The sequence below is a fragment of the Blastomyces dermatitidis genome, assembly GCF_000003525.1.
Source record: "Blastomyces dermatitidis ER-3 genomic scaffold supercont1.1, whole genome shotgun sequence".
NCBI classification, from domain to species: domain Eukaryota; kingdom Fungi; phylum Ascomycota; class Eurotiomycetes; order Onygenales; family Ajellomycetaceae; genus Blastomyces; species Blastomyces dermatitidis.
The window spans coordinates 2,461,557-2,482,347 of record NW_025544774.1 but is presented as its reverse complement, the minus strand read 5'-3'; the positions used below and the strand labels follow the sequence as shown (position 1 = coordinate 2,482,347).

General features: G+C 46.1%; 4 protein-coding genes across 6 annotated transcripts; 3 read left to right on the top strand and 1 right to left on the bottom strand.

The window, feature by feature from the left end:
* The first annotated feature begins 372 nt into the window (after positions 1-372).
* Positions 373-3,282, top strand: BDCG_00343 (casein kinase II subunit beta). The gene has a single exon (XM_045415861.1). The coding sequence runs from the start codon at positions 1,229-1,231 to the stop codon at positions 2,321-2,323; it is 1,095 nt and encodes a 364-aa protein (XP_045271709.1). The 5' UTR covers positions 373-1,228; the 3' UTR covers positions 2,324-3,282.
* Positions 3,283-6,229: 2,947 nt separating this feature from the next.
* On the top strand, positions 6,230-9,464 carry BDCG_00342. 3 transcript variants are annotated; one of them, XM_045415858.1, is made up of 4 exons: positions 6,245-6,829; positions 6,954-7,769; positions 7,830-8,389; positions 8,491-9,160. In XM_045415858.1, the coding sequence occupies exons 2-4, from the start codon at positions 7,565-7,567 to the stop codon at positions 8,614-8,616; spliced, it is 891 nt and encodes a 296-aa protein (XP_045279117.1). In that variant the 5' UTR covers positions 6,245-6,829; positions 6,954-7,564; the 3' UTR covers positions 8,617-9,160. The 3 variants fall into 3 exon arrangements, with proteins under 3 accessions (XP_045279118.1, XP_045279117.1, XP_045279119.1); XM_045415859.1 differs by having other exon boundaries at positions 6,230-6,829; positions 6,951-7,769; positions 7,830-9,464; XM_045415860.1 differs by having other exon boundaries at positions 6,257-6,829; positions 6,962-7,769; positions 7,830-9,166.
* BDCG_00341 (branched-chain amino acid aminotransferase) lies at positions 8,666-16,033 on the bottom strand. Its single transcript, XM_045415857.1, has 6 exons — positions 15,217-16,033; positions 14,843-15,140; positions 14,055-14,753; positions 13,372-13,989; positions 11,782-13,265; positions 8,666-11,711 (listed from the first exon to the last, which is right to left on the bottom strand). Exons 1-4 carry the CDS (start codon positions 15,443-15,445, stop codon positions 13,977-13,979), a joined length of 1,239 nt encoding a protein of 412 aa, XP_045271708.1. The 5' UTR covers positions 15,446-16,033; the 3' UTR covers positions 8,666-11,711; positions 11,782-13,265; positions 13,372-13,976.
* Positions 15,697-20,782, top strand: BDCG_00340 (SCY1 protein kinase). Its single transcript, XM_045415856.1, has 2 exons — positions 15,697-17,585; positions 17,647-20,782. Exons 1-2 carry the CDS (start codon positions 16,145-16,147, stop codon positions 19,014-19,016), a joined length of 2,811 nt encoding a protein of 936 aa, XP_045271707.1. The 5' UTR covers positions 15,697-16,144; the 3' UTR covers positions 19,017-20,782.
* Positions 20,783-20,791: the final 9 nt, after the last annotated feature.

Sequence of the window (20,791 nt, the reverse complement as noted above, 5' to 3'; positions counted from 1 at the left end):
TAATAAAATAAATTCAATCTGTATATTTAAGTAATTAATAATTGATTGAAAATCAGTTAATAATCAATTCAGTGTAAATTATATAAACACTTACTTTATTATTAAATTCAAGAATAATTTCAGTATTAAATTGATTTTAAATTGATTTTAAATTGATTTTAAATTGATTTTGAATTGATTGTAGAATTGATGATAAATAATTGAGTGGTTTCAAATTACAAGAAAAGATGTATTGAGCGAGGTCAGGTAGTGGCACGGGCCACATTTGCGAGGTCAGCTTACATAACGAGGTCAAGTGGCGCATTTAGCGAGGTTAAGTTTTCTGCTTCCTGTAAAAACGTTGCTTTGCCAGAACCAAGCTGTGATGACTAAGCAAGATCAAATTACCACGTGACTAGCACGGTCATGTGCTTCTGGACCGTTCGTTCTCTGCGTCCAGAATATCGCAACAACGAGCAAAAAAGAGACTTGCGGACAGAATTACAGGCAGAGACTTGGCCCCCCAAATTCCACCATTGGCCCTACATTATTATTGGCATTTCGAATACATCCTGTCCCTGTAATCCTCCCTGCCTAGCCGTCGGTATAGTTCGTCGGGCCTATCTGCATGACCTAACTGCGGGCTCCCACACACACCACCCAACGAACTTACCTATCCCACAAAAACACATGTGCCCGTCGCAACACGCAATCCTTGTTTCAACCTCGTAGAACATTCTTTGTTCTTTTTCCCTTCGTCTCTCCTTTTCTGGCGGACCTCTCGATTTCGACGGAATTGCGTTGCGGCCAAATAATTGCACTTGGGTCAAAAAGCGCCGGGGTCCATTCAGATACCCCTCAGTTTTGATAATCGGCATAGGCCAAAAGGACGCACCCTCTCAACCGTTCGCGAAGAGTGGACCGACCAGAAAATTCCCTAATATACCATTGAGCATCGCCAAACAATATCGAAACCAATAAAATCCATTAAAGAGTATTGACGCCTCAAGCCTAAGGTATGCTCCTGCCATCTTGAGCGAGGTCGAAGCCTACCAGTCTTCCCCTCCCTCACATACACCCACGATACGGTTTCTCTCCGCCCCCCGCTTCCGACTCTGGAGGATCATACAAGCCCGGGGCCATCGTGTCTAAAACCACGCCTTCATCGCTGGCTGAAGGCCTGGACCGGCTGGACCTCAGTCAAATTTCTACATCCACGCCGTCCAGATCAACCTTCAGCTCTTTCGCCATGTCGTCCTCCGACGGATCCCCGGATACTTGGATTTCGTCGTACTGCTCGCTGATGGGCCATGAGTTTTTCGCGGAAGTGTCGGAAGATTTTATTGAAGATGATTTCAATTTAACCGGCTTGCAGTCTCAGGTTCCCTGGTACAAGGAAGCGCTTGAGCTGATCTTGGATGTGGAACCTGAGGAGGATGAGGAGGATGAGGAGGATGAGGAGGATGAGGATGAGGATGAGGACGCTGTTCTGGGAGATGATAGGCTTCCCGGCTACCGAAGAACGGGCGAGCGAAAACATTCACGCGTCGCCAGCGACCTGAGTGTGATTGAGAGTTCGGCAGAGTTGCTGTACGGATTGATTCACCAGCGGTATATTACCTCGAGGCCTGGGATCCAGCAGATGTTGGAGAAGTACGAGCTGCAGCATTTTGGCGTATGCCCTCGAGTTTATTGCAATGGATGCAAGGTACTCCCGGTCGGAATTACAGACACACCTGGTGTTGATACTGTCAAACTCTTCTGTCCAAGCTGCCAAGATATATATACGCCACCAAACAGCAGATTCCAGTCCGTCGATGGCGCATTCTTCGGCACTACATTTGGCTGCCTCTTTTTCATGACATTCCCGGAACTCGATGTCGCAGGTCAAAACGAAAGCAGGTCCCCTAGCCAGACCAACAGCTCGACAACAGTCATGAGCGCAAACTCACGGCATCCATCCTCTATCTCCCCACCCCTCCCACCCCAGCCCTCCCAGATAAACGGCATGATGACGTCAAATCTTGCTCCCGGCCTCGGGCGAGGCAAAATATATGAGCCCCGGATTTATGGCTTCAAAGTGGCTGAGCGCGCCAAGTCTGGGCCGCGCATGAAGTGGCTTCGGATGAAGCCGGACGATATTAACGAACTAGACGAGAGCGCTATCTACCACACGTCACACCCCGAAGGAGAGGCTGACGAGGATGCGGATATGGAGATGGGAGCGATGGAATCACAGCAACAGGCTGCTGCTATCAGTCGGAGGAAGAAGGCGCCGATACGGAGACGGAGACACCAGAATCCGGATTTAATGAATTCTAATGGTATGGGACAAGGTCTATGAGGGCTTGGGTACGAATGTTTCGTGCGGTTTGTTGTCTTTTGTTGTCTAAATTTTTCAGTTTTATGCTTTTGTGATCAGCATATACGTTGCCCACTTTTTGATGGAAATGGATAATGCAGCTACGGTTCCGAGTCATTTTGTATTTACCTTTCTTATTTTTTCTTATTCCTTTTTCCTTTCTTCTTTCTTGAGCAGTCTTGTTTGTTTCTTTTTTGTTTCCTTTTCTTTTTATCTGTGTTCCCTCTGATAGGATTTTCCTTGATCGCTTTCCTCTTCCTCTTCCTCACTTCCCTGCTCAGTTTCTTTCTCACTTCATTTTACTTCATTCCCAATATTTATTTCTCAAGATAACTGTATCTATGTAGTCAACCCTTGCCAGTTTACCTCTGTTCCACGTTTTACCTGCTTCATACACTTCAACGCGCCATGACGCCTAGAACCACTAGATCTTAACACCCCATGTCACAGCTATGTCAATTATCATCTCCCACTACTGCATTTGTATCTAAAGGCTCTCTACTCGTCAAAATCTTTTTGATTCTCTGTTAGATTTTTTCGTGGGATCATGTCTATATTTATTATGCTTTCTCCTTTCTCCTTTTCTCCTTTTTTAAAAACAGATAACTAACGTGTGGAGTTCTGTTTTGTTTGGCAAAGGAAAAAGAAAGAGAGGGGGAGAAGAACCCCCTCAAAATGCAAGGGATGATATATCGATATTCACTTTTCTAATAATAAAAATAGATAAATACCTATATAGCGTAGTTAGCTATAGCTCCGAAGGAAAAAAAAAACTTGTAAATAGAATGGTTTACAAACACGCTCGCACACTTAAAAAAGAAATCATGAACAACACCAAAACGCCCCGGGCAACGGAGGCTTTAAGAGTACAAAAATCAACATTTAAAGGAGCAAAAGTAGAAATCATAAATCACACGCAGCCAAAATTACGCAAATTTGTGGGGACATGGAACCAAAACCATCCAGCAGTAGCAATGCCACTGATATCCCATTTCTGCAGGCTCTATAATATCAAGTCTGAAGTTTGGTGACAGTGTGATTATTTTATCATATCATTCTAGTTCTTGCAGTGTTTGTTAAAATGAAATCTGAAATGATTGTTATTTTTATTTCACTGTTTGTATCACTCAATAGAAAATGCAGTGAGCTTTGAGTACAGAAATAGATATATGTTTTGATACCAGCCTTGTTACTTCAACTCAGGTATAGGAATAGCTATACATAAGAAGGGCTCTTTCCATCGACTTGGCCAGCACTGTGATCACACAGCTGTCAGTAGATAGACCTTCAGTATTTCAAAGGAGGACTCAGTGGCAGCGAGTACAGCATTTCATCTCTCCTAATGTAACTTTCTCCTTCATGAAAGTTTATGATAGTAAAAGGAAATCCTCGGCTCAGAACTGTTATTTGTGAATTGCGTCCCAACGTCGTGGCGATATACTTAGAGGCGATTTCGAAATGCCATAGTGACAGAGGCTGCCCTCTGGGTATTTATATGGAGATTCCACTGTAATGCCATCAACAGCACTCTTTATACAAGGTGAGTTTCAGTGAAAATCCATACATGTGAATCGGAGAATGCTCAGTATCTTTTCCAATTTCAACATTCTCTCTGTGTCGCCCTTGCTCAGCAGATACAAGTTCCGGGGAGGCTGTCAACCAGAAGCATGGACGACCGATGCGACGCAGCTTGAGAAATTCGGGGTGAAATCGGCCGAAGCTGACAATTTCGCAATGTACTGACGCCCGAGGTGCGTGTCAATTGGCTAGCAAGGTGTCACAAGGCGTGGGGGATTAATATTCGCACAGCCCTCACATTCTATCAGGTTTTTTTTTTTTTTTGAAGTGACACAGCACAGCCGAACCCTGCTACATCTTCGGCATTCGGCCCTTGCATTGCCGGCGGCTCCACAAAACTATCAGCCCTAGAAGGCGGCACCGAACCCCGTAGCCCAACGGCCCATACCAGAAGCCTGAGTATCTACTGCTCTCGTCAACTTTCTTCCACGTTTGGACAATGAATTTCCGCGCTTTGACATGGCAGGGCAGGAAGGTTTTCGTTTTTGATTACATCATGACGCTTTTCCAATATTCCTAGTACGGACGCAGCTAATTTCTTGGGGTGACCACGATGCCGCCACATCTCAGCCCTACGCGCGTAACCCTAGAAAGTGACAGGATCTGCCGCCAGCTATCTTCGCAGTCGATACCGTACTTCACATACCATCTGTAACGATTTGAAATCATAGATATCGACCAGCCTGGCGCAGGTGTGCGGCAACAAGGACAATAAGGGGAGGGATTAGCTCTCTCGCTCTGTCTCTCTTCGTCATCGAATGGCGCAATGCGTTCAACGATACGCCAACGTCATCCCTATTTTGATATTCGACGAGGACTGAAAAAGGGATGAAAATGTAAATGGTTTCTGGATGAAAACGACTAGACTCATGTGGGGGTATCTAAAGGATGTCGTACCAGCCACTATTACCGGCTACTTGGATTGAATAAAACAATACCAACCGGATCCGGACAGTGCAGGATCATTGCCAGAGGATGAATTTGAAGTGTGGTGGGTGTTAACTTCTTGTTCCTCTTCTTCTTGTGGTATGATGCCTCTATGAACCATGTTCGGCCTTCCATTCGATTTCATTCTATTCTCTTACACCTCTCAACTGATCATCATGGGGCCTAGGGCTGGAAGAAGAGGTAATGCAACACCTTTGCATTTTGTCACAAAAACAGAGTCCCTTCTCGTTCTCTAAGATAAAAAGGGAAAAAGAGCCAATTAGTTTTACCATGATTGCTTATCTCCGTTACTATTTGTGGAGAAGTATCATTTAAAGATTCTAAGTAAACATCAATCATAACTCTAAAATATATTTATTGTTAGGGGATTTAACTATGACACCTAACAAGGCCAGCATTGGGGTTCTAGCAGCCTTCCAACAGAATTTGGAAGTAAAGAAGATACTGATTTGATAGGAAGGGCTCTTATTGCCTTTCCTTAGTTGTGCTGTAGCAAGGTGGGGCAGGGGACTGAACCCACAATGATGAGCACAGGCACACTACACTTCAATAGAAGCTCTCGCTGAGATCTCCAGGGGAAAAAGGGGGAGTCAAGTAATTCCTTGTCTACTCGCAGCAAAATAGAACCAAAAATGCCAAATCCTTTCACTCACTACATGCAGCACATAAAACCCGGGTAGGTCAGCTCCAAAATCGAGTACCCACGTAGGTGGGAGGCAAAAGTTCTGCTTTCTATTTTAATTTAGTATTATGTGTTTAATAGTAGTGTAGTGTATGCTCTAATCTTTACGATGTTAATCGAAATCAATTAAGGAATTGCTTATGGTCCCAGGCATAGTTGTCTGCATGGTACTGTGCGTCGGTATCCCGGATTCAACCAACGTCCGACACTAGCACTCATAAGATAGTAACCGCTATCCGTTATTTCTATCCAGCCCCAATATTTTTAGAGCATCTGGGGGGATCAACAAAGTCAGGCAAAACAATTCATGGTCAAAGTGTCAGTTAAAATTTGGACATGGCCCTGACCTCGTCAGGAACCCTTCGAGCAAGGAACTGAATTTAAAGTTCTAAACAAGCGCCAGACATGGTAGACTTGTTCTCAGCCATTCCCCTATATCAAGTGTAAGACAATACAGTGCAATCCAGATTGATATATGCAACCGCCTACAAGATGGTAAAGCTAATACTGGGCTAATCTCAGTGCCGAGGGCTGGGACCACGCTAAACCCAGGTAGGAAGCTCGAGAATATTATTGATGGTAGTTTAAACGCCGCGACAACCGAAAAAGGAAGAAACGCGGCAGTGGCTATGGCTGTATGGAATTAATAGCCGCGTTGGATAGGCATCTCGCTTAGCGCGCTCAAACCAAACCCATTCCTCTCTACGGCGTAAACGGCCAGCCTGCAATTCTACCACCCATCGGCCTTTAAAATGGATATAGGCCTAAGATACGTTTCTAGAAGCTTTCTTGCTATCCTTTAGCAATCTTTTTTATTTTATTTATTTGTTGTTCCTTTTTTGGTCTTTCTTTTTTTCGGGGTGTGAGAGCGGGAGAGGAAGTCCGTGGTTATTGGCCTTCTCACCTCCCAGCTGAGTGAAGGAATGTTGCCAATATCCAATAGGAAACACTCCAGAAACAACCTAGCGATATATTGGCCTTCTTTGACCTGTTCCCATTGGCGGCAGACAGGCCTCGGTCACGGCAGGGATTCGTGCTCTGTGAAATTGGTGGCTATGTGGGTTGGGTAACTTGTTAATGAACCCCATGCCAAGTTCCTTATTCCAACTAGCGAATCCCTTGTGGACGGGATAATCAATGAGGGGCACGGGGTATCGATCTCAATGTGCTCTGAAAAGTACTAGATACAAGAGTAATTATCTTTGCTAAAAACAGCTTTACGAGCTGATGCCCAATTTACTCACCCTTGAGTAACCGAGTTAAGAAGCAAAGTCATTCAGGTCAGTCAACTACCGTTTCTAATGTAGCTATGCCTGTTGGGAGTGTCTCAACTTACGTGCCCCTCGCTCGCAACGTTGGGATATTCTTCATGTTCAAGAAGCTAACCTCTTCCCGCATTAGCAGGGAGCCAGAATGAGCCGGATTTTAAAGATCACCTTTGAAGCTCACTGGCTCTAAATCAATAGACAGGGCTACTCCTAGTGTTGGATCCCGGGCATTGCCTTGCCAGCGAGATGTCCTACAAATAGAATTCTAACTTCTACTATGCCATTTTTGGCTAAGTAATATTGACTCAGTTCAAGTTCCAAGGCGGTATTGTCACATTACGACGCTAGTCCGAGCCCTGGCCCTACTCTCGAAACTCAGGTCTTGCAAGCCACAAAATTACCTATGTGCACGCAAGGCTGCACTAGAAACAACTGATCTAATATCCACTACGTCCGTAGCGTGGGCACGCGGGACCCCTGCGTTTGCAACGGTTGGCCGGCCTCCGGGGGGGTAGTCAAGCTGTGGTCCTGCGGAGGATCGTTTAAAGTTGGGACTGGCCTCTCCTGGAGGTCAAGAAATTGATAAATACCCCATGCACCGGCAGCAGTCCTCTCCTTCAAATTGGCCAGTATCCGATCATAAATTGTACACATCCACCTCTTCTGCCTGTTCGTTCTCCTATTTTTTATTTTGCTGTATATCTATTCCACATTTGATCCTGAGCGATATCCTACCCCTCAAATTTAATGTCGACACTCTCAGCCGTCATGAATCGGAGTGCGGCCTATCCCTATACTCCTTCCCAACCTGCGCCGCAGTCGAGGTTTAATTCTAGTCATGGAACTAGCAGTGCTTTCAGTGCCAGCGCACATCCCAACGAGGATTGGACAAAGATATCCGATCTCGCTGAGCGACGGCGTATTCAAAATCGAATTGCTCAACGAAACTACCGTAAGCCACAGATTATTAACCACAAATATTTGTTCGTCTTAGCTTACTGACCAAAAACAGGCAAGAAGCTAAAGCGACGCCTTGAGGATTTGGAAAGAAGAGCCACTTCTTCGTCTGCATCTCCAGAGCAATCACACAAGGAGCTCAGTCTCCCAGCTACATCAAAATCGAAGAAGTCCAAGTCCCCTTCACGGCGGGCTGCCACCATAGAAAAAGCTAAAGCCAAAGATGACCAGAAGGCGCCAACGAAGATGGTTCTGACTCAGCCACTCTCTTCTTATCAAGGCGAGCAGCGAGCCAGCATGTTCTCCGATCCATCAACGAGGCAGTTGTCTGCCTCTCCTCCACTTGCTTTCGCCACCCACTACCAAGCGTGCTCTCCAAACTACAGCTACCCACAATATCCCCAAGAATCGACATACCACCCTGCTCCGATCCCAACCTCCGAACTTCCACCCTCAGGTTACTATATCCAGCCACTATCTTCGCACCCGCCCCCTGCTCAGGAACTGGTTTACCCAGAAGATGATCTGCTCACGCCATTTGGTATGAATTATGCTTCGATGGCTGGGTTCGACATCCCTGCCACCTCTGCTCCGTACCAAGATCCAAACTCCCTTGTAAGTCGGAACTAGTGCCCAAGGGTTGGACTTCTTCCCACCCACACGAGAACAAAGAGAAAGAAAAGAAACATAAGAAGCTCACGGTTTTCGGATTCAAGACGCCTCCCCCTTTACAATCAGGCCCGTATAGTCGATCGAACACTGCTTCTCCAAGCAACCCAGTGCATAGGCATCCAAGGACTCCTCAGCACTTGATGGCTTCACCGCTGTTGTCCTTTATCTAGGCGACAAAATTAGGGAGAAAAGAGTATACGATATAGGGGCCCGGCAGGATGAACGCGCTAGGTGATTTTCTATCCCGATTTTTTATTTTATTTTTCGAATTTTATTTTATTTTGAATTTACACTTCTGTAACTGTATATAGCGGTGGATTCCTTCTTTGACTTTGTTTACGGTGTTACATGAGCGTATATGGAACCCCTCTTGACGAATTGCAAGAGTCTCTTTTTGTTTTGTTTTTAATATTGGTCACGGCTTTTCTTTTTCTACTTCCTTTTTTTCAAAGCATATGAAACGGATTGGTGGCAAAATAAGGGGCGATTGCGTGCAAGTTTCTATGAGGAGGAGGTTGGAAATGGAGACCAACTCCTGGCGTTCATTTCTCTTCTGGCTTATCAACCATACGATCAACCCAACAAACAAGACATTACAGCGTAAATACTTGTTGGATACCGATTCTATACGTGTACGGAGCACATAACATATAATAATAATAGACTTCCTGTAACGAGCAGTATTTTTTTATTATTCTTTTTTAACTAGCGAAATCATCAGGTTTACCTTTATTTATGTTTTTTGGCTTTGCTTGCCCCTTCGGAACGGACTTCGAGTCCGCTCGCCAAGAAATAGGCGAAACGGGGGCCGCAGCGCGGTCTTGGCTGGAGGCGCGAGTAGCTAGCAATACGCGGGAAGGGGGGTGGGTTGCAGCGTATCAATTATCGGAACACCTTGTGGTTTTTGTCATAGTTAGTTTTTTGGCTTGGTATCGCGTCATTCATGTCCGTTGAGAGGAGAGGTTTGACAGATATTTCCCCCTTTCAAGTTCCTTCCGTATTTTACCGGATATCAAACCAATCAGAATTCAAATCCGCGGTCCCAAAATGCGTAAAGTGCAGAAACATATATATATATACTATATATACGGAGTATATATACTCTCCTTCATCCGAGTTCCAGTTCGGGTCAGATGATTTGCTACACAAAAATGATTGATTATCATCAGATCTTCCTGTCCCAGAGTCCGTTGCTGAATAGTTTACTTATATGCTTTTGAATCTTAGCTAGTTGTTAGCCCGTTCCAAACTTCGTACCACTTCTCTCTCCCCGCATGCCCTGCGCGGAGCTCGTCCCGCCACCAAAATAAAAGAAAAGAAAAGGAAAAAGAAAAAGAAAAAAGAAAAAGGAACAATCATCGAATGCTCGATCCAGTCATGGAAACTAGCCTTCTTAACTCCGAGTGGAACGAATCCGTTAGCGAGAAGTTTATTTATATTCATTCTTTCGGTTATTTTTTTTCCCTTTTCCCCCATGGGCCTTCTCCCAAACGACGCTCGGAGATATCAACGTGTCGTATCGTCAAACCTCAATTCCACTAGGTCCTTGTCCAAGACCCCAAATGTAGCCTAGTGTTGCGCTTCGTGCCAGAAAGCGAAGCCTGTCTTGGTTGAAACCCGTGGGGATATGTTGTGTCAATGTTTCTTTTCTTTTTTTGCGGACCCAAGCAGAGAAGGGGATGCAGTTCAGGGATGTGATGAGAGTCAAATCCTCTTCGGAAAAAACTAACCGGCCCGTAGATGATTTGTAAGCTACGGCTCCTCCCCCTCCTGCAACCTCTGGTCGGACCGTCGTATGCGGTTAAGCCGTGTTTTTGAATAAGAGCGAAATCTTTCGAAACACCTTTCGCGCGGTTATGATTTGATTCATCATCATCATATCATTAGTGGAAGGAATAACGATCGCCGTCCATGCCTACGCGAGGCATGGAACGAAAATAGAAAAAATACTGTATCCTGAAGCACTTGTTTGTTATTTTGCGGGGGCGAAAAAAGAGAAGAGAAAAAAACGCCCTGCTATATTATTAGTTTTGAAGTTCTGGGTGTGTTCCAAATAGAAAAGCTACGCTGGTAGACGGATGTCGCAGACCGCTTGCTAGAATCACAAAAGTGCCCGAAGGACCAACCATCACCGCGCAAGAACATAACTTGCAGCGAGTCTCCTCCTAAACAAATGTTACCGATTGGTGCCGACCAAGTCTGTCCCCCAAGAACAGTCCAATCTCCTTGAAACTAGTCGGTGTATTCTGTTGATATCGTAGCATTTCATCAACGTAGCCTAACACTTGTTGTTCCATGGAACGCCTCTTAGTGGCCGAAGACATCTTGGAAGCCCTTGGAAATGTTTCTTGCTGGCCTGGAAAGAAGATTCTTTACCGATCCCTCCCCCCACCATGCAGCTATTCTCTGCGTTGGCGGAGCGAGGGGATGGCGATCCCAGTGGCCAATTGCAGGCACATTTCTGCATACTCCGTAGCCGGATCCGAATTTGCTGAAGGAGGTTCTGGTCTGGCTGCGACTAAGTAGTAGCGTAAACAGGCAGCCGGCTGCGTGGCTGGGAATGGAAGAAAAGAAGGATCTCATCCGTCAGCACTCAAAATATCGACACGAGGTTTAGCGGCTGACTTGGATCTGCCCAGGGACGGACGGCGGCAACAACCACCTGGATAGATCTGATTGACAAAATTCCTTCAATCCTTTTTGCATTGATTCTAGATGGAAATTTCTCAGCTTTGCGAAGAGTCTGTGAACTCATGCGAGAAAAATTAGCTGCGGCTGAGGGCTAACGACAACCGATATTGCTCCGCGGCGGGGAAATCTTTTTTTTTTTTTTAAGTCCGCGGCCATTTCAAAATGATGGAACCTTCCTAGAGCTCGGATGCTTTTCTTTGCGAGGGAACGAGGTCACGGCTGGCCCAGTGGCCCACCAGGCCCGAAATCCTGCTGGTGGTTAGTAGCAGTTACCTCCGGTTCCATGTCCTAACTGTTCACTGCTGGGATGGGACGGTGATGGGACGATGCGCCCAAAAGCTAAAATTGAGGCGGCAAGCCACACTGCCCCGATGGCAACCTTGGCTCGGCTGTCCTCCCGTTTCGTCTGCATGCAAAGTTAACAAAGAAATAACAGCAACGGCGACGACGTATTTAGCCATTGCCACGCACAAAAGGTTATTGGCTTCATGGAATCGACAGGGATATGTATGGGGGAGTTTTGGCGAAGCGCTGTACATGCGTATGTACAGTACATATATCCAGTACTGTTGTACTATAGTTATATGCCGTCGAATGTAAGCTGCTCAGCCTTATATACCAACTAGCCCATGATGAACGCTTACTGAGGAGCGATGGTTGATGACGACACGAAACTTTGTTGTTTAGAAAGTAGCCTATATGAGAATTAGAAGGCAACGCGGGCTGCGGAGTGTGTGAAGGATGCAGAGTTGACGGAGACGCGGCGGTTGCTGAATCAGACTGACTGATGTCACGGCGGAGGCTCTATCTATATTACTAGTTGTATGGGCATGGTATGCCATATCCTATTTTTATACCTCAATAATAATAACTAACTTATATACCCCTTGCAAGGCTCCCATGCAGCAGCGGAGGCCCTGAAAACTGAACACGTTCTAAGGGCTCTCGGAAATTAACGCGTAGATACACACACAAAAACACACACAAACACACACATCCGGCCTCCGTCTCAGGATTCATGTTGGACCTAACCCTTCGGACACAACCCTAGAATGGTTAGATTCATTGTTCAACACTCTTGTCTGTTGCTCCCTGATCCTCGCAGGCACGGCACTGTACTATGGATGTAGGCTGAGTCGTCTGAGGACTTTGAACGGTGTCATCAATCACGAGAGATCGACACGCTCTCTCGTTCTCTCCCTCGTTATTCCTCCTCCAATAGTCCGGGAAAAATAATGTGAAGGGCATATTATTAGTCCAGTCCTTCTATATGATAAGACGCGCGGCCGTTAACCGCGAAAAGAGCGTCGGATTCCTACTGCGTATGTCCAGCCGCCATGTGGCCAGCTCATTCCACCATTTCTATTTTATACAGGAAATGTGAGACTGTTGATGTGGAAAGGAAACATTTCTACTTTACCTTTGTTCGCGGAGCGGAAACATAGCTCCAATCATTCCCAACTTAATGGATGGGTTAAAAATATCGTCTCATGTTTCAAGATGTGCTGGTACTCCCCTCGCTTCTTTTCTTAGCTATCAGGGTTCTTTTCATTGTCACTACTCCGTATTGTCGTGTCATACCTGAAGGGTTGTTGCGCTAGTAGGACATCTGTAGGCCACTCAGTGCGGCCTTCTGGGTTCCCAACGAATTAAACATCCCACACATATATACACACAAGCGAGGCGGATTGGGAATGGGGTCCCTGGGATTAGATGCTAGACTGGGTGCAGAGAACCTCTCAAAGAAACAATCCCACACTCCGGCACGACCCTCTGTGCTGTGGACTGCTATTCCATGCAGGCTGCAAGCAGGAGGAAGATTCAGGGCATGGCATAAAAGAGATCCCAGCAGTATGCCCTTTCCATTGTCTTCCTGGGGCTGAGTTTGGTGTTAATCCGGTATTTTGATCGTCAATTCGTTACCATTTTGTTACCGAATGGGCTGAAAATCCTACTGGACTTTGGCGGCAAAGGGAGGATGCAGGATGGGGACAAGGGGAGATTGGGAGAAAGGGGCAAGCTACCCAACCAGCTGCGGCAGCTACCTTGCGTGGAGAATGTTGCCGTAGGTACGCACCCTTCTCTTGGCCCCGGCCTTCGTCAATATATTTACTACGTAGATAATTAACTATATATCTTAGCAAAACTCATGTAATAAAAATTCACTGTAGTACGGCGTAAGGGGCGGGGAGTAAATGACACTCTCTCAAGTCACAGTGGATAGAGATGGATACCTCTTGAGCATTCCTCCATACTCCATGCTTTTGATGGGAAGCAAGTAGATCGCCTCTCGCTAGCAGTTTGTTGCCTGCTCACCCCACCACTTAGGAGACTGAAGGTCTTGGGTGGTTGGGGGTGAGGCTAATCGGATGGACTCCACAGGTCTATGCGCGCGATTTCTGCAGACTTGATGGAATATTCGTTTGGGGACTTTCCTAGCGGCGTAAGCAAGGTAATTAAAATTGAACCCTTGTTTGTTGTGTGCCATCCGGGATAACACCGGACTAGGCCAGGAAGCGTATGATGGTAACTTATGAGCTGTATAAAAATTTATCCTCTTTCTCGTTGATCCCAGGTGGAACCTCTCACATATCAACCGGATGGACAGGATGTGGACGCACAACCAATGAGTTTGATTAAATGGTGGCCAAATCCATAGGCGGCGGAGGGTTTCTTTCTAGGTCTAAAACAAGTTGTTCTCCGAATACAAGAGTAAAAAGAAATTGAAACAGGTAACGTAATTGGTAACAGATTGCAGGAGAAAGGCTGTCTAGGCTGTGGTACATGTAAATCAAGCGAAAACTGTATAATACCCTGGTAAATACCCAAAGGAGTAGAACTAAAGTTTGACACTAGAAGAGGGGGTGGGTTAGGGCTATATACTTAAGAAGAGGGGGCTTTGTTGGGTAGGACTTACCTCCAACTATGTTCTTCATCTCCATACTGAATCCCTTCAATCCAGTTCTTCATCTCGAGAGCCACTTTCCCAGCCTCTTCATTTTCTTTCAAACCACAGTCCACCGTCCGTCCTTTCCAGCTAATAGTGCGAACGGGACTAACAATAGCCGCAGTTCCCGCTCCGAATACCTCGATCATCCTTCCCTCATCAGCAGCTTGGGCAATTTCCGACATTGTCAACTTGCGCTCTGATATCGCCCAACCTTTAGGGCCCAGCCTTTCTCGGGCAAGAGCGAGGACTGAATCTCGTGTGACTCCCTCCAAGATCGTACCATCCAGCGGAGCAGTGATGAGTTCATTTTGCCCAGTTCCTTTGTTCTTTAACGCAACAAATAGGTTCATGGTCCCAACCTCTGTGACGTATTCTTCGTCTCCAAACAGCCACAGATTCTGTTGATGGCCTTTCTTTGCAGCCTCAATTTGTGGGACAATGCATGGGGCGTAGTTTGCACCCAGCTTCTTATCCCCAACTCCGCCAGGCCATGCACGAACCGCATAATCTGTTGCTTCTAGAGAAACAGCTTTGAATCCGGTTGGGTAATAGGGGCCAACGGGGCTAGCAATGACAAAGAGCATGGCGGAGCTTGGAGCGCTAACGCCCAATGTCTCCTGCGTACCAATCATGGTGGGTCTTAGATATAATGAATAGCCGCGTGCGCTGAGAAGAAAGATAACTAATCAGTAACAAGAACAAATATAACAAACCCAGTACCTATTCGCATAGCAAGTTCAATCATCAAAGCTTACTCAGGAATAAATCTACTATCTAGTTTAACAAGTTCGCCAATGAGCTTTATCGCGGCGTCCGCGTCGAGTGTTGGAAGCGCAATACGTTTTGATGACTTATTTAACCGTGACATGTTCTTATCTGGTCTGAATAACCGGATGCCACCGTTCTTGTCCTTGTATGCCTTCATTCCCTCAAAACACTCAAACGCATAATGGAAAACGCAGGTGGCCGGATTGAGACTGAGGTTTTGGAAAGGGATGATTTTTGGAGCAAGCCAGCCATCTTTAGTATTCCAATTTATCGTAAGCATGTGGTCTATGAACGTATTTAACAACCCATTAGTTCTACCATATATATATAACAGGACTTTTTCCAATGGTAGAACACTTGCCAGTGAAGGTATTTCCAAAAACGAGCTTCTCGGGCTGAATAGGTTGTTTCGGCGAGGTAGTTTTCGTAATAGATAATTTGGAGACATCAATTCCTGGTAATCCATCGCTCCGGCTTGCGAAATCCGTGCTGAACTTCCTTTGGCAAGGAATGGAATATCTCCATGCGGAACTGCTGCCGCTGAGCGCGGGAATTCCCCTTCGTGTTGTTGAGTATAGAGCGGACTTCATGATTCTTCGCAGGAGTCAAGTGGCGTTTGAACGGGAGAATACGAGAAATTGGAGGGGCGGGAAAGGTATATAACGGGGTGAGTCAGTGGCTGGGTCTTCTTGTTGAAGGGCGTGACGCTTTGCCGGTTGGATGCAGAAAAATTGTCTTGCCGTTCTCCGTACTCCGTATCTGGCCTTTCCCGCGCCATCATCCCCAGCACCGACCGGCAGAGGCGGGCGGCCAATCAGCGGCGCCTGCTCGCGCACTGATGCGAGCTCGGACAGTACGAAATAACGTAATAATTGAGTCATCAAGCACCGCGGCTAATTCACGTGAGCTCATGTGACCGTGGCTAGCCGTCCACTGGAAGTTGTGTGGAGCCGCATCCGAACCTCACAGATCTTTATCTTGACCGCATGGACTCCACAGATACCGACAGGATGTCACAGATACCGGTTCGCGTATAGGGGCCGGTGTGAATATTGCGCTGTTATTCCATATATCACTGGAGGAGAGTAAGGGAAAGAAAGAGAGTGGACTGCCTGTGTTGGGATGTAATCTTGATGTTGGCTCATGGATTAATCACTCCAAAAGGGACACGACTCCCTGAGCTGATACTCCCTGGTCTTAATGCTTCAGTCTGACCACATACAGATACAGCCGTCTCCTTGTCTTGGTTTTCTTGGCAATTTTATATTCATATTTCCCCCAAGGTCGCCATGTTTTCTTCTGCTTTGAAGTCTTTTAGCTCAAACATAGCTGCCAATTACCAGCTATCCCCGCACCCCTCGTTTACTTCTGGCCCGTGGAAAGTTTATGAAGGCAAGAAAAAGAGTACCGGAGTTGCAGCATCGGTTTTCGTTTTTGATCGGAAATCGCTTGATGCGCGGCCTGGTGGCCTTGGCTCCCGATCTAACACCTCGTCTCTGAAAAAGTTACATGATGAAGTTGTCGAAAGGCTTAGACGGGAAGCAAGTAGCCTCACCCGGCTAAGGCATCCTTCCATTCTACAGGTCCTGGAGCCAGTGGAAGACACCCGAAATGGCGGTTTGATGTTTGCAACGGAGCCAGTCACCACATCTTTAACTGGGCTGTTGCGGGAGAAAGATGAGCAAGAGAAATTTTCCGGTGGTGGGCGGGCCGGCCGATCTATCGGCGGGGAGTCCGATGTAAATCGAACTGGGAATAGTATCGAATTGGATGAAATCGAAATCCAGAAAGGTTTACTGCAAATTGCCAAAGGCCTAGAATTTTTGCATGAATCTGCCGGTCTTGTCCACGGCAACTTGACCCCTGAAGCCATCTACATCAACACGAAATCCGACTGGAAAATATCTGGCCTTGCCTTTGCTGGTCCAGCTGACGCAGGCTCACAGTCATCTTTGCCTCCAATTGCACTTTCAGAGGTTCTATATCAAGATCCCAGACTACCAGCTTCCGTTCAACTTGACCTGGACTATACCTCTCCTGACTTCGTAATTGACTCGAATATCTGCACGTCTGCAGACCTCTTCTCCCTCGGCCTTATCATTGTTACTCTTTATAATTCTCCTCACACGTCTCCTCTTAAAACACACGGCAATCCTTCTACATACAAAAAATTATTAAGCTCACCGTCGACAATACCGTCACAGAGTAATGGATTTCTTGCCTCAGGCCCAATACCAAAGGATCTAGCGTCTCACGTTCTACCTAGGCTCATTGCTAGAAGACCGGCTCAGCGCATGGATGCAAAGGAGTTCCAACAATCCCAATACTTCGATAATGTACTAGTGTCAACTATACGCTTTCTAGAGACTTTGCCTGCGAAAACAGTTAATGAGAAGTCTCAATTCATGAAAGGATTGGGTCGCATCTTGCCCGAGTTCCCGTCTTCTGTCCTCGAAAGGAAGGTTCTTGGTGCCCTCCTGGATGAAAGCAAAGACAAAGAATTGCTTCCACTTATCCTGTCGAATGTGTTTAAAATTATCAAAATTATTCCATCCGGTCCGCGGGTCGTTCCTGAGAAAGTCCTTCCCCACATCAAATCAATTTTTCTGCCAGCTGGAGCAAAAGGCTCTTCGCAGGAGCGTGATCATTGCAAAGATGCTAGTCTCATGGTTGTTCTCGAAAATATGGATATTATAGCGAAAACCTGTTCGGGACGGGATTTTAAAAATGGTTTGTATATTGATTCCTTTTGATTTATATTTAGCCCTGTTTACTAACGGCTATCTGCCAGACGTACTACCTCTAATCCGTCTAGGATTAGAGTCCAACGCCCACTCGCTAGTCGACGCTTCAATGCGCTGCCTCCCCGTGATGCTGCCAATTCTTGATTTCTCGACTGTGAAGGATGACGTTTTCCCTCCTATTGCCTCCGTTTTCACCAGAACCAGCAGCCTTGCCATCAAAGTTCGAGGTTTGGAGTCGTTTGCTATTTTATGCGGCGGTTCCGTAAAGGAAGCATCTTTGACTCCGAACGGTGATTTCGTTGGCACCTCAAGCAAGTCCGAGCAACCCAAGTCCGGCTCAACTTCGATTCTTGACAAGTATACTGTCCAAGAAAAAATAGTTCCCTTGCTGAAAGCTATTAAAACAAAAGAGCCTGCAGTTATGATGGCAGCTCTAAATGTGTTTCGACAGGTCGGCCAAATTGCCGAAACTGAATTCATCGCTCTAGAGATCATTCCAACGTTGTGGAATTTCAGTCTGGGCCCGCTTCTCAACGTCCAGCAATTTGGCCGCTTCATGGACCTGATAAAATCCCTCTCTTCAAGGGTCGAGCAACAACAAACGAAAAAGCTACAATCGCTTTCCTCGTCAAATGATTCCGGAAACCCTAGAAAGAGTGATTCTAATTTATTCGGAACGATGGAAACTGCAAATGGCGGAACTGATGTTGAAAACACACGATCGGATTTCGAACGCTTAGTCCTTGGTAAAGCAACGACATCTAGTTCTAATGATGCCTCCTGGAATTCCTGGGACACTGCAAATCCGCCCAGGTTTGCATGGTCGACTGTGAATTCCGTCAGCGCCAACAATACTGGAGGTCGTAATTCACTTGCAAACGTGTCAGGGCCTTCTCAACGATCGATTACTCCAGATATGAGCATGGCCTCCTTCCCTGCTCTTGCCCCTTCAACTACCCAACAGCAATCATCCATGGGTTCATCATTCCCAGCGTTGCAACCTGCGCGCCCCTCACAACCGTCCCAGCCTTCATTATCTTCCACTTGGTCGACAATGACCCCGATTACAAACACCAATACTATCCAACGACCCACTTCGATGATGAATCAGTATTCCGCAAACCCGACCTATCCGCCAACCTCCACAACCTCCACAACATTACCATCAACTTCATCCTTTGGTCTGAATACACAGCCAACAATGCCACTCTCCCCATTTTCGATCCCTCCTCCACCGCCATCAAATTTCCAGCAACAGCAAAAGCCATCAACCGATCCCCTTTCCGCCGCTTTTGGTCAGCCAAAAGCGAACCCAACCCAGCAGTGGCATTCGAATTCGACTCAGATACCCCCAGTTCTACGACCGCCAGTTAACCAGCAGAAGCAGGGCCTTGATAAATATGAGAGCCTCATTTGAGAATAAATTTTGCAGTTTGCCCACAGGTGCCAATTACCGAACTAAGTGAATCTTCCCTACGACCCCTCGGCGAGGTGCCTTTCAATCGTGTCCCTAAGAGGGTTAGGCGTAATTACTATACGGAAGATATGAGGCAAAACTATTGCCGGAATATGTGTTTCATGGTGTTATATATCCATTCAAATTTTGTGGCATTCAAATTTTGTGGCAGTCGAGGTTAGGTCTAGATCTTCCACTTTTCTGAATCAGAAATGTTCTTATTGTAATCCCTTATTTTCTCTACAAGATTTAACTCCGTCCGATATGGGGCACAATCCGTACTCATTCTACTTAACCTGAATAGCCATTACATTGTTAAAGCGCTATTTTGTACGAGATTGAAACAGTGGATGTTGCGGGCATAGTACCTAAAGGGTTGAAATCCAGAACTGGATACTTACTTCCATAGGCCCCGATAGACACCCTGGGATTTTCTAGGTCGGTTTTGGAATTGCTTTTCAACAGTCTTGTCGCTCGCTTGGTGTCATATACTATTCATAAGAAGTCTGAACCCTGATTATTATCTCGATAGACAGACCAAAATGAGCGCTCTGGAATATCCATGGAGCTGAGAATTGAAGGTAAACTCTCATTAGCATACGACTTCAAATGACTGCACCTTATTGAATGCGAGAGAAAGTAACCCTTCAGGGAAGAGATCTTTACACAGAAATTCTCGCAGAATTCACCATCCCCTATTTCTGGTAACTGCAGCCCATTGATAGGCTTCAAGTGACGGGGCTTCCTTCTTGGGTCAGATGGTATACGGCACGCTTCCCTAGGAAATGGGAGACAAGAAATAGGATTTCCTAGACTTTTTTAAGTATGTGAAATGTTTGTTCTGATGAAACTCCCGGTCGTCTCACTGGAAGCGCATACCATTATCCTGAATTTTCGTCGCCTCGATATTTCGTGGAGATTCCGCAAGAAATGAAACACCCTCGATATCGTTCACGATCACAATATCTCACTCCAAGAGAAAGACCGCTAGAGGAGGAGCGTAGTCAAGGGTAAATGAGTAAATGGGAGGGGACACTGCCCCTTGCAAAATGTGCAGACCAGGCAGGAAAATCCTAAAGCAATTTAGAGAGGCTATTTGGGTTATCAAACAAATCATAGCTTCTTCTGCGGCACCAGACGAGCAACTTGGTATGCCATCGCTTAATCATTGGTAGTTGAGGACCAAACGGCGCTCGTTAAACAGCCTAAATGCTGGTGATCTTTCATGGGTTCGAAGGGTCCTGATAGGCTCGCTATTGATCATCTCAAACCATTTTATATTCGGGGTTGGGAGGGATGACGGCGGAGCTGTCCGGTATTTCCGGGCTACATTGTATAGAATAGGTTCATCCCCCATAGCTTCCAGTGAGGCAATAAATAGTCGCATTCTCCTTTTATTTATGAGACGTGAGACGGGCAAGAGGACAAGGGCAATAGGCCTCTAAAAAAAGCCTTTTGCTTCCCGTATATTGCCATCGAGCTTCGTAGTTTGCGGCGCGCATAGTTGCTCTGTTCTTTTTAAGGGACAAAGCTTCGTCGTGCGCATCATATCTTTGAACGTTACTATTCATGTCCCAGAGCAAAGCTTTTTGATTATGGCTGGCCGTGATGTCGTCTGCTAGCTGCAGGAGAGGTAGTTAATGATCAACTCATTGCAAATCAGCATTTCTAGGTTTGCTTCTTCGAAAAAAGAAGGGATGGGGATAAGCCATGCATGTGGATACAAGAGGGCGGAC